Raw genomic sequence first — 13,981 nt, forward strand, 5'->3', positions numbered from 1 at the left:
AACTTACGAATGTAAACTAGGTTATTAATTATACATCACAAAAGTATCTAATTTGAATAGTGAGCACTGCATATGCTGCTACATAGAAAAAGAAGTGTGTCTCAATCCAAAAGGGCATAGTGAGTGGCTAATTCAAGTGGCTGAACAGGCTTGGGTGCACCTGTCACCCCACCTGGAAGAATTATTGCAGGCTTCTGTCAACATTATGACATTTAAAAAGTCTTTAAAAATCAGCAAGTCTTTAGTAACAATGAAATTAACTTGGAAATAATTAGATCCTTTAAAGCGTCTGGCAGTTCTCCTACACCACCACTAATCTGGAACGACTTAGAGGCAAATTGTAAAAGAAAGAAAAGAATCTCCAGACTTCCACCCATCCTCTGAATTCCTAACGTGCTTAGCCAGGAACAGCAGAAAATGAGAAAAGTTTAGCTTTGATGATAATAACGTACAGTGACTGAAACCTTACTCTGTGCTAGGCGTGGTTTTAAGCCCTCTATGTATTTAAACTCACTGTGTTGCTACAACCAGTCTGTGAGGAAGGTCTTGTTATTACCCCTATTTTACAGATGAGGAAACTGATAATTAATTTGCCCATGGTCACACAGCTAATAAGTTATAGAATTAGGAACTGAACCTGAGCAGCCTGTTTCCTGAACACTTTCAATTGCTATACTAAGCTGAATTTATCAAGGGTTTTGCAATCAGAAAAATCTAGGGAAAAAAAGCTATTCTAATTTCAGTGTTCTTAGAAGTTTTATATTTTTCAATTTAGTATTGCTTTAGTTTTGAATTGTCTACATGCTGGTGGTGGTGAAACATAAAATACTCAGTGTTTACAAGTCCCTAAAAGACGGCTCTGAAACCACCCTTCGTACAGATTTTGGTCCTTACTGATTTATCTATCAATCTATCATGTAAAAAATTTCAGAATTTTCTCATTTTCTTTCAATAGTGGCAGAGCCACTGACCTTGCAGAGAGACATGACCTCTACTTTGGCCTCTACCTGGAGCGTTCTTTCCCCAGATATTTGCATGGCTTGCTCCCTCACTTCCTTCAAGCTCTGTATGAGTGCCTGCTCCTTAGAGAACTTTCCCTATCCACACTTTTAAATAGTGCCCCATCATTTCTTTATCCTCTTACTCTCCTTTATTTTTTTTCTTCATGGCACTGATAACTACCTGAACTTATTTATTCATTCATTCATTGGTTCATTCATTATTTGCTTCTCCTCTAGAATGCAAGCTTGATACCATCTACTATATCCCCAGTGCCTATCACATGGTAGGTGCTCAATAAATTTTTCAATTTATCAATAAATCAATCAACTAAATTGATTGATTACCATGTTGTAAATGGTACTCTCACTTTTTTCAGAGAAAGAGAGGAGATGCTTATTAAGGGCCAGTACAGTTTAGTAGGAAGAATTTAGTGTCATGGGACTCAGGTTCTAGTCCTAATTCTGTCACTAATTTGAAGTCATTTAATCTCAATCTCTCGGAACTCCAGCCTCTTGTCTTTCAAAAAGGAATGATTAAAAACTACCTAGATAATGGGGTGATTGTAGCCATGTGAGAAAATCAGATTAGGGGTGGGAGAATGCTATAAATTTATGATGTCTTAAGTGTATATTTATAATATATTTTACATATTTTTATGTATAGGCACACCGCGGCGATAGTGCGGGTTTGGTTCCAGGCCACCACAATAAAGTAGATATCACAATAAAGCTAATATTGCAATAAAGTGAGTCATATGAATTTTCTGGTTTCCCAGTGCATGTAAAAGTTATGTTTACACTATACTGTAGTCTATTAAGTGTACAATAGCATTGCGTCTAAAAAAAAATGTACATACTTTAAGTAAAAAATACTTTTTTGCTGAAAATGCTGGCCATGATCTGAGCCTTCAGTGAGTCATAATCTTTTTGCTGGTGGAAGGTCTTGCCTCAATGTTGATGGTTGCTGACTGATCAGGGTGGTGGTGGCTATGCCAGTTTCTTAAAATAAGACAAGAATGAAGTTTGCTGCATTGATTGACTCTTCCTTTCATGAAGATTTTTCTACAGCATGGAATGCTGTTTGATAGCATTTTACCCTTGGCAGTGAAACTGAGCATGAAGAGGTTAAAAAATCTTCCCTGGGCTAGAAGAAGAGAACAAAAACTTTGAGACAAGCTTTGCTCACTGCAGCTGTGCATATTCAGCATAATCAACTGTTGTTTAAAACTAACCAGGTCTTTCTGTCCCTCCTTAGTATAGGAGTGAGCTGTCTTTCCCAGGAAATCAAGGTCCAGACATCAAGATTCAGCCTCACAAGGCCAAACGCAGGCTGAGGATGAAAACTAACCAGAAAAGTCCAGGCAGTCAAGCGAAAGAAATTCAGTCTTCAAGGCCAAACACAGGCTGGTGGGAAGGTGCCAACCAGCACAGCCACGTGCTTCCGCTCTGTTACCTAAAACCCCAGCACATGCTCTCCCTCCCCTACCTAAAACCCCAGATAAAAACCCCTACCTTTTTCCGTTCAAGGAGGTGGATCTGAGTTCTAACTAACTCCCTTCTCCTCATCTGGCTGCCTTTCAATAATAGTAAACCTCTTTCCTTGCCACAAGCCTAGTATTTTAGTTTTTTTCTTTATTGGCCCTACTATGCGGTGGGTAAAAGAACCCGTGTTTGGGTTCAGTAACAATTTGGCGAGCCAGCCAGGAGGCTCTTTGCCTATGGCTCTGCAGCCCCAGGCCGGCCAGGGTTTCCTAGGAAGGAGTCCACAGCTGCCTAAGTGATTTGCCCTAGGGACTATCCCTGGTACTTTCACTCTGACCTGGCACCACTGGCCCTAGGCACATTTTTCTTGTGGCAAGGAAACAGGCTCTAGATTTGTTTGTTAATTTGTTTTTCTGTTTGTTTGTTTTGGCTTCTGGTTTCGAACAGATGTCCTTTTGGTGAGTTTCCTTGTTAAAATTGACCAAGTCCTATTTTTCCTTTCTTTGTTTGCCTGTTTCAGGGGTTTTGTTCCAGTTTACTGGAGTTTGTTCAAGGGGCTACGATTTTGTAGAAAGGACTAGGGATCTTGCTCAGGAGAAAACTCTGGGCCTCATTTGTTTTGGTTGACTTGCCTTGTTAAAACTGACTGGGCCTTATTTTTCCTTTCGTGTGTTTGCCTCTGCTTCGGAGGTTTTGTTCCAGGTTGCTGGAGTTTAGTCAAAGGGTTCTGACTTTGTTGAAGAGACTAGAGATCTCACTCAGAGAGGACTAACTCTGAGCTCCATTTGTTTTGACATTTGTGTATGTGTGTGTGTGTGTGTGTGTGTGTGTGTGTGTGTGTGTGTAGGCGTATGTGAATGTATAATTTGTTTGCCTCTGTTTCAGAGGTTTTTTCTAGGTTACTGGAGTTCGTTCAGGGGGAACCCTGATTTCTTGAAAAGACTAATTCTTGGTTCCATTTGTTTTGATACTTGTGTGGAAATGCATGAGTGTATAGAATATGTGTTTGTGGGCGGCAGCATAACGGGAAACTCATATTCGATTCCCAGTGGCAGTCCTCTGGGTTATGTAATGCAAAATTGGGATGTTTTCGGTTATAAACCTATGAAAAAAAAAGATGAAACTTAATCAAATTGAGGTCTCAGCTTCCTCTCATGGTCTTACAGATGCTAATGAAAACAAGTTAACAAAGAATAAAAAGCTGAGAAAAAAATAAAGGGACTCCTCAACAAGGTGGAAATTTTTTTAAGTTTAAAAAAAAAAAATACAGTATATAAGACAGTGGGGGTAAATAAGACAAATATTAAAAGGGAGGAAAGAAAAGAGGAATCAAAAAGGGAAGAGTCACAGCACTCATCTCAGCAGGATGGAAATTTTCAGCTAGTTATTAAAAATAAAAATGGGATAAATGGTGTGGACTTGAATGAGGTTAAAACAAAGGTTTTATATAAAACACTGCCTAAGGTTGAATGGGCTAAAGGAACCCCCTATTGGCCCCACAACATTAAAGGACCTCAAACAAGCCCATTTTATTCACCCCAGTTTGAGAAAAAAATTTAAAAAGCCAGAAGGCAGAAATCACAATGAGAAACCTGACCAACAATTGTTTGAGGCAACAGTTAGGCTGCTAAGGTTGATAAGGTTATAAAGATTAAAATTTATTGAGCTCATATTATATGAAGAGGTCATTTCAACTTTGCCTGAATGTTTTTTTTTGAAATGGATGTTATATCTGGCTGGGAATGCTTCCCCTACACAATATTATAGACTGAGACTTATTGATGAAATCCTAATGAAAGCTATGATTAGAGGTATAAGAATTGATAAAATTAAGATAAAGTTTTTGTAAAAATTGATATATTTAAATAGACTTTGTATAAAATGATTACATCTTTTTTGCCTGATTGTATTACAGATTATGTTATGGGGATAAACATTGTGTCTCACTGGGGAACGTTTCCCCTGACTGATATTGTAAGAGCATATAAATTCACCCTTTAGGCAATGTTAATTAAACATGCTAAAGGAGATCTCACTTTAAAATGGCCAAAATGGGGCAATTTCATTTTACTCAAACTGGTGTATTTGCTTATGCAATTGGAAAAAGCCGGCTATAAAATTAAACAGCAAATGGTAAGCCTATTTTAATCTTTTGAGGCTTCTAAATAAAATCAGAAATACTTTATTGCCTCTTTAAAAGAAAATAATTCAATAATTAAACATGCCAGATTGGGAGATGCCAGCAGCCCTGCTAGCAAAAGAAACCAAATCTCCTCTCTCACTGAGCTTCCCTACTTCAACTCTCCCAAAATTCCTGATCTAAAACTAAGCTAGCGGAAATAAGTAAACTTTTGAGATAATTTGGAATTGTAATGGCCCTTCTCGGGAACCTGTGTTTCAGATGAGTCCACCTTAAGAGTCACCCTTAAGAGAGAGGATTCAAAACCTCTCATAACAGAATGCAGTCATTGATTAAGATGCAAAAGTTTCTAAAAGACAAAATGATTTCAAAAATAGCTCTAAAAAGGATCCTTAGAGCAAAGAGAAACAGAATCTTTAGTAAATATTTTTAGCCATCTGAGCCGGTCCATCTGCCAAGGAGCAATGGATCTAATTGTTCTTCTAAGTTTTGTACCTGAGACCCGGTTAAAATTTTGAAGATCTCTGTTTGTGTCTATCTGTATGTAAGTATCTATATATTTGTCTGCCTCCAGATACTATAATGTCTAAAGGATGTCTATTTAATTGGCTTAAAGTAAGTGCTTATATAAATTATTTCTGAATGTAATGGAAACTAAGCCAAATGTCTTTCAAGTTAACGTATTATAAAATGATCTTTGGTAAACAAAAGCTTGTTTAAGTTTGTTGGTTTGATTAAAATAAATATGTTTTCAGAGTTATCAACATTGGATATGGTTATCCAACATGTTATCCAACATGTTATCTCTGTTACAAAATTTGTCATCAAAAAATAATAACTTAGAATAATATCTGATTGTGTCTGATGTCTGATGAGGGTTTTGTAGGCAATCTAGATATAATTATTGGGAACAAGTAAACTAAATAGATATGAAAAAGATGAAAGTTTTTGGGAGAACTTGTTAAAAATAATTATGTGTTATGGTGTATGTACTTAACTCAAAATGATGGCTGATTGCTTTAATGGCACATGAAGTTTTTGTGAGTAATCTAAACATAATTGTTGAGAACAAATAATTTAGATAGGTAAAAATGGATAAGAGGTTTTGGGTGCAATAATTATGTTTTATGATATATATGCTTGAAAAACAGCTTCCAAAATCTTTTTGGAAACTTTAGAATTTTGCTAAATTAAAAATTGATAAGAGGTGTTTGGTGCAATAATTATGTTTTGTGGTATATATGCTTGAAAAACAGCTTCCAAAATCTTTTTGGAAACTTCAGAATTTTGCTAAATTAAGTTAAATGATAAAAATTTGTTGAGTATGTAGGTCATTTCCATATAAGATAAAATATTAGAAGTTGATTACTAAGCATAGATTTGCCTGCCTTTGGTTTCTTATCTCAAAGAAACTAAAAGATGCTTGAGTTTATTGATAAACATGTTTTGAGCATGCTGAGGAATTTTCTATGAGAAAGCATATATTTCTGGAAAGTCTATATACAAGGAAAGTAAAATATATGTTGTCAGTAAAGAAAGTATAAATAGTGGAGATATTTTTGTTTGTTTTGTTAAGAAAGATAAATTTGTCCTCAAGTACTAGGGGAAAAAAAAGGAAAGAAGGCATGGGACTAATTCTGAATGTAAAAAGTAAGAGACAGAATGTTTGCAGAAGTAAAATGCTGGAGTTTTGTGCATGGTCAAGTTGGTTAAAGTAAGCTAGTGGAATATTAGAATTTGATTTTCTCTTTAAAAAAGATAATTTTCTTGAACTTTCGGTCTGCTCTTGATAAAGAGGCTATAAAAGGTTTTCCTTTGAGTAAGTCTACCTGAAAGACAGAAAATTTATGTTTTGTTAAAATAACTTCCTATGTTCAAAAGGACTGATATCTCTCTATTAATGTTTTTTTGACTGTTTTAACTCTCTGTTTGCCTTTGACACTTCTGTTGTCACCTTGGTTGAATGGATAACTAAACTTTGTTTCCTATTTGACCAAGTGTTTTAAAACTTTTTGATATTTTTGACAAACTTCCCCCAAAATTAAAATCTTTCTTTTAACTTAAAAAGGAAACTTTGAAAATTTCCAATCACCCTTGAGATTTCTCAAAGAATTTGTTCTCTCTTTCTATAAAGAGGAAGATACTGAACTAATTAAACTTATTTGGTATGTTAAATTACTTGGGAAGTATTATCAAATAAATGATAATAAGCCTTCCTAGGTTGTATTATGTGGGTAAATGTTATTAATATAAGTGTTTTTAAAAAATTATATAACATTCCAAAACTTCTGATCTGTCCTGGTTGTCAGTCATAATTCTAGTTATTGTCTCAAAGTGTTGTATGTCACAGAAATAGCCAAGTGTCTCTGTCAATTGCCATTTTGAGTATTTGGTCATTGGCAGACAGTTGTTGTTCTACTCTGATGTTTTTGCAAATATGTTTCATCTTCAGAGAGATGACACTTGCTGACACTTGCTCTAAAATACAGGTTTCTGATATACTTTCAGATTATGAAGCTGAGCTGGCTAAGAAATTATAGAACTGTAATGGAGAAACTGATGGCCTCATGAAACTGCTAACAGAAGATCAAGAGTTGATATCATGGGACTGAATAAATTGATGAAGATTATTGTAATTTTTTATGACTTTTTATTTAAAATATTGCTGATTTTTTAATGTTTTATTTTCCCAAGTTTAAGGAAAACTTTTCCTCTTTTCTCTTAAGCTAACTATGACTTATAACAATTTGGTAAATTACAGTTTTGTAAAAAGAATTGAAACATTCACTTTTTTCTTCCTTTCTGATCCCACTAGAATTTAAAAACTTTTGATGAGTAAGTATTCTTATTTTCATGGCAATATAGTTACTTGCATAAGTTCAAAAATAATCTGTTTTCCTGATAGCAGGACACAATTGGAAACACTGGTTATATTACCAAGGCTTTGACTGGAATATCATGTTTCAGAGAAACATGCATAAACTCAGATATGACAATACAGCTTTGAGAAACAAAGATTGGACTTTATGGAATAAAGCCTCTTGGAAATATTGGCCTGGCACCTTGCTTCCAGGGTTTCCAGCAACCTTACCATGTGAGTAAGGAAAGTCACTCTCTGGCAGGTGCAGAGAACCCCAGGATATTTTGGGGACCTTGAGAAGAGAAGAATTCACACAAATCTGTAGATATTGCAGGTGGTGTCTGATGATAAGTCCTTGGTCTGGCTTTCCTGGCCTTGAGAGACCTTTAAAGATCAATCTGAGATTCCTTATAAAATGTTCCAGCAAAGCAGATTTAAAAGAGCCTTTATGATCAATTGCCATTCTTGCTGTGCTTATGTAAATAACGGGGCCAAGTTTATTAAAACTGGACTTATTTTGCAAACCAATGAATCTTAATTTGACTATCTTTGATAAAAATGAGGGTGATTTTAGAGAGACAAATCATGTTTCAGCAGGAACTATAATATATATTTGTGGATGTTGGATGCTGGTTCTGTTAATTGTCTTCAGTTTTTGTTTTCTATCTGTAAACCGGACTGTATCCTGAATTCTAGTTTCCTCAAATATCTGGTACAGATCTCCAAATTAACCTTTTCAGGTTTTTTCTGTCCTTTATATTTGGAGTCATTGAGAACTAAAACCACCCTTTTTCCTGAAGCCCTGCAAACTGAAGCTAGACAACTTAACATAAACCTAAGAGAGAGCACCATGAAGCCCATGTTTAGACAATCCTCATGCCTGTTGCTGTGTAAGCCACTCAAAAGGTTTACTTGAATGCCTGATGACATCCTTGGAGATATTTAAAACTGCAGGGGATGCTTCACCCCTGACATCTAGAGATCTTCTTGACTGACCATCCCCTGGCATGAGAAATTGGTTTATAATTTGCTCCAACCAGTAATCTTGGTTTTCTTTTTGTTTCTCTAGAAATGCCTCTTACTGAATATCTGGTTACTTGCTTACACAATGTAGGCCTAACTTTGGGAGACCCTTTCTATGTTCTAGAGATGATCCAAAAGACTTGGAGGGAACTCAAATTAAGGAGCTAAACACTGTCAGATGTTTCTTTGTACCATCTTGGTCATAGAGACTGGGTCCTATTGAAATCCTGGTCTTCATCCCTGCTGGATGGGACTATAGGAAAAACACCACAGGGAACATGAACCATGCCATAGAAAAACATCACAGCTGGGTTCACCGAAACCTAGGCTGGCTTCATACTCTAGACACTGACTTCTCTGAATAGTCAAGTGATTCCCTGACAGACTGCAAAGTGCTGTTCAGAAAACAGCCCTCTAAAGATAAGTAATAAATGACTCCCATATTCTTACCTTATTTGTTAGACTATAGACAACAGGCTACTTGGCTACATCAGATTTCACCTGAGGTTCTAGGCACTAACCTTAATTGGTTTACAGGCCTCTTCTCCTGGATTCCCCAAGGATTGAGGTCCATTATGGTGAGGATACTATAATTTGGGCTGTCCATTTTGCTAATCTGTGTGGTCATCTGTGTAATTATAAAATGTGAACTTAAGTGTTGTTCCAAAGCCACTGATCAGAGTACTAAAATATTAGTAATGCAAAGCATATCTTGCTTTCCCCACCTGGTACCCCAAAATATTTTAAAATAAAGGTAAAACTGTTTCATTCCTCTGATCCTCATCTTTGCCCTTTTATAGCAGGAAGTAGCTAGAGCAGTCTTCACCTCTCATTCCCCAAGATTGAGGAATGATCGTAAGACAGTGGGGATTGAAGTTGGGCAGGAAGAGGTTAAAAAGTCTTCCCTGGGCTAGAAGAAGAGAACAAAAACTTTGAGATAAGCTTTGCTAACTGCAGCTGTGTATATTCAGCACAATCAACTGTTGTTTAAAACTAACCAGGTCTTTCTGTCCCTCCTTAGTATGGAGTGAGCTGTCTTTCCCAGGAAGTCAAGGTCCAGACATCAAGATTCAGCCTCACAAGGCCAAACACAGGCTGAAGATGAAAGCTAATCAGAAAAGTCCAGGCAGTCAAGGGAAAGAAATTCAGTCTCCAGGGCCAAACACAGGCTGGTGGGAAGGTGCCAACCAGCATGGCCATATGCTTTCCCTCTGTTACCTAAAACCCCAGCACATGCTCTCCCTCCCCTACCTAAAACTCCAGATAAAAACCCCTACCTTTTTCCATTCAAGGAGGTGGATCTGAGTTCTAACTAACTCCCTTCTCCTCTTCTGGCTGCCTTTCAATAATAGTAAACCTCTCTCCTTGCCACAAGCCTAGTGTTTTAGTTTTTTTCTTTATTGGCCCTACTATGTGGTGGGTAAAAGAACCTGTGTTTCAGTCCAATAACAGTAAAACTTTCAAAATTGGAGACCCTGCTGCTGCTTTATCAACTAAGTTTCTGTAATATTTTGAATCCTTTGTTGTCATTTCAACAATCTTCACCAGGAATAGATTCCATCTCAAGAAACCACTTTCTTTGCTCATCCTTAAAAACCAACTCCTCATCCATTAAAGTTTTCTCATGAGATTGCAGCAACTCAGTCACATCCTTAGGCTCCACTTCTAATTCTACTTCTCTTACTATTTCCAACACGTCTGCATTTACTTCCTCCACTGAAGTCTTGAACCCCTCAAAGTTATCCTGAGAGTTGGAATAAACTTCTTCCAAACTCGTGTTAATGCTGATATTTTGACCTCTACCCATGAACTGCAAATGTTCTTAATGGCATCTAGAAAGGTGAATTCTTTCCAGAAGGTTTTCAATTTCCTTTGCTCAGATCCATCAGAGAAATAACTATGTATGGCAACTATAGCCTTACAAAATGTATGTCTTAAATAGTGAGACTTTAAAGTAAAAATTACTCCTTGATCCATGGGTTGCAGAATGGATATTGTTAGCAGGCATGAAAACAACATTAATCTCATTGTATATCTCCATCAGAGCTCTTGGGTGACTAGGTGTATTGTCAATGAGCAGTAACATTTTGAAATAAATCTCTTTTTTCTGGCAGTAGGTCTCAACAATGGGATTAAAATATTAAGTAAACCATATTATAAGCAGATGTGCTGTCATCCAGGCTTTGTTTTTCCATTTATAGAGCACAAGCAGAGTAGATTTAGCATAATTCTTAAGGGCTCTAGGATTTTCAGAATGGTAAATGAGCATTGACCTCAACTTAAAGTCACCAGTTACATTAGCCCCTAACAAGAGAGTCAGCTTGTTCTTTGAAGCTTTGAAGCCAGGTATTGACTTCTCCTCTCTAGCTATGAAAGTCCTAGATGGCATCTTCTGCCAATATAAGACTGTTTCGTCTACATTGAAAATCTGTTGTTTAGTGTAGCCACCTTCATTAATTACCTTAGCTAGATCTTCTGGATAACTTGCTGCAGCTTCTACATCAGCATTTGCTGCTTCACCTCGCACTTTTATGTTATGGAGATGGCTTCTTTCCTTAAACCTCATGAACCAACCTCTGCTAGCTTCAAACTTTTCTTCTGCAGCTTCCTCACCTTTCTCTCCTCTGTAGAATTGAAGAGAGTTAGGGTCTTGCTCTGGATTAGGCTTTGGCTTAAAGGAATGTTGTGGCTGGTTTGATCTTCTATCCAGACCACTAAAACTTTCTCCATATCAGCAATAACGCTGTTTTGCTTTCTTATCATTTGTCTGTTCACTGGAGTAGCACTTTTAATTTCCTCCAAGAACTTTTTCTTTGCATTTGCAGCTTGGCTAACTCTTTGGCACAAGAGGCCTAACTTTCAGGCTTTCTCAGCTTTTGACATGCCTTCCTCACTAAACTTGATCATTTCTAGCTTTTGATTTAAAATGAGAGACACGTGACTCTTCCTTTCACTTGAACACTTAGAGGCCATTATAGGGTTATTAATTGACCTAATTTCAATACTGTTTTGACTCAGGGAATAGGGAGGCCTGAGGAGAGGGAGAGAGATGGGGAAATGGCTGGTCGGTGGAGTAGTGAGAAAACACACAATGTTTATCTGTTAAGTTTGCCATCTTATATCTGCGCAGTTCATGGCGTTCCAAAACAATTAAAATAGTAACATCAAAGATCACTGATCAGAGATCACCATAACAGGATAATAATGAAAGAGTTTGAAATATTGTGAGAATTACCAAAATTTAACAAAGAGACACAAAGTGAGCAAATGCTGTTGGAAAAATGGCACCAACAGACTTGCTCGATGCAGGGTTGCTACAATCCTTCAATTTGTAAAAAGTGAAATATCTGCAAAGCACAATAAAACGAGGTATGCCTGTATAAATTTATGAAAAAATGGAAAAAAATTGAAGTGGAAAAGAGGAGTCCTTAATACAAGTCCTGCTTCTGTCTCTCTAGTGGTGTGACCTTTGGTAAGTCACTTCCCCTACTGGATTTATCCTTATATGGGAAATGAGTAGGTTCGATTAGACACTCTCCAGTTCCTTTTCAGTACTAAAATGTTATTTCTACATATGAGATCAATATTTTTGACATAGTTTAAAATGTACAGTATTTCAATAATAACACTAAAATTTATGAAGAGTTAGCTCATAAATTTGGAAGTAATTATAACAATAGTTTTCCAAATCACAGTATTAGAATTGATCCCCAAGTAACCCTGCTTTACCGTGTACAATATATGGAAAACACAAAGAAAACTATGTCCCAAATAGAAATAAGCAAGAAACTTTATCTTGGGTTTATTTTGTGCTTTTTTTGAAGAGGAATTTGAATAACCACTGATGTAAATTTTTATAAATAACAATTCTATAAAACTGTCATGTTGTTAGCCACTCATCAAATTAAAATGCTTCCCTGACTTTCTCATTCAAAGATGAGACTATTCACTTGGCGTTCTCAACAGTAGAAAGTTATTTTCAAATTAACACAGTCTGTTGAATTTACTTTTTGCTCATCACAGCTAAGATGCATTGAAAAATGAAGATGGGTACTTTTACTTACGTTTGCTCCTGTCCCCAACTTTTTCCCAGGAAGATTAAAAAACAAAGTATGCCCCAAAGGCCCATGGCTGGCGGCAGCAGTAAACCATGGATATAACCTTCTTGAAGTTACTCTCCTCTTAAATAAACTGAGCTTTGAAGGATTTGGGTAAGTTAGTTTACTGGTTAATTATTAATGTCAGAAAGAGGGACTTCTAAGTAGGAAAACTATAATCGGTAATGAAACACCCTTTAATGCTGAGGTATAAAGGTGGGAGATATAGGGATTTACACCTGAAGAATTTATGTTGACTAATACAAATAAAGGGATTCTAATGTGAGTTTGGCATTATGATGACTGGCTCAAAGCTGGAAACCAGTAAGTTGCATTGCCTTTGGCCTTCCTTCTCTTGGCCGGGCAACTGCTCTGACGTTGTATCATCTATGAGCATGCCTCTGGGATATCCACTCTGATACTGATGGAGACCTGCCTGGATTCAGTTTCAAGTTGAGGTGATTTTAGAATGGGTCTGGTTTAGACAGGGCTCACAAGGTGATCTTTCTAGAGAAGACCTGAGTGGTAGAGTCGTTGGCACTGGAAATGGTCTTAGGATAAGATGGATCTGCAAAGGAGGTCTATGGAATAGTTTCTTGGTCTGTCCCAGTCTAGAGAAGAAGTTGAACATTAGGTGGAGGAAAGATTGTGACTGGCAATGAAATTTTCATGCTTAGTATGCTGGCATCATTTTCTACGAAATAAATAATCAATCAGATACTTCAGTATTTAGCAGGGAATGGACATCCTCCAATATCTATTAATTCATACACCACAAATTCAAAATTTGCATTCATTCAGACACAGAATATCTTTCTTTTTAAAAAAATAAACTCATGATGTACTTTTCAGTGAGGATGTTAACAATTTTAATAAAAGAGCTCAAGAAAAACAAAACTTCCTACAACAAATGAATCTAGTAATTAATTTAGAATAAAATAAAATTTTATCTTTAAGATTTTTATGATGTTTTATTTTCACTAGAAAATTTTTTATTTACTACCTTCCTTTTATTAGCACTCATTTCTACTCTAGTATATAATAGCTACTCTATTTTAAAGTAGTAAAATGGATTTCTCTAAACATTTTTCTATTATTTAGATGTTTTTATGGTCACATTGGCATTCCTTGCTTTGAATTAATAAAGTTCTATTTTACCAACACTTTAGTACTGAATTCATTAGAAAAACAGTTGCACAAAGAAAAATTTGATACATGATTTTCACTAACGGTGTCTCTTGCATATGTTATTGAAATGGCAAAAATCTGCCACTATTGTCTGAACATCTAGCCCATTTATTTCAAAAGGAAATCTGTAAAATGATTAAACTGGGTTGCGAAACATGGGTCAAGTTAAAACAAACAAAGTACTTTTGCC

General features: G+C 36.3%; 1 protein-coding gene across 1 annotated transcript in view; it reads right to left on the reverse strand.

Annotated features, from left to right (window-relative positions):
* C5 (complement C5) overlaps positions 1-12,635 on the reverse strand; it is a 92,056-nt gene extending 79,421 nt beyond the window's left edge. Inside the window, exon 1 of the mRNA XM_058524745.1 lies at positions 12,571-12,635. Within this exon, the coding sequence (XP_058380728.1) occupies positions 12,571-12,635 (65 nt within the window). The remainder of the gene's footprint in view (positions 1-12,570) is intronic.
* Positions 12,636-13,981: the final 1,346 nt, after the last annotated feature.

Source organism: Diceros bicornis, chromosome 28 (genome assembly GCF_020826845.1).
Source record: "Diceros bicornis minor isolate mBicDic1 chromosome 28, mDicBic1.mat.cur, whole genome shotgun sequence".
In the NCBI taxonomy this organism is placed as follows: Eukaryota; Metazoa; Chordata; class Mammalia; order Perissodactyla; family Rhinocerotidae; genus Diceros; species Diceros bicornis.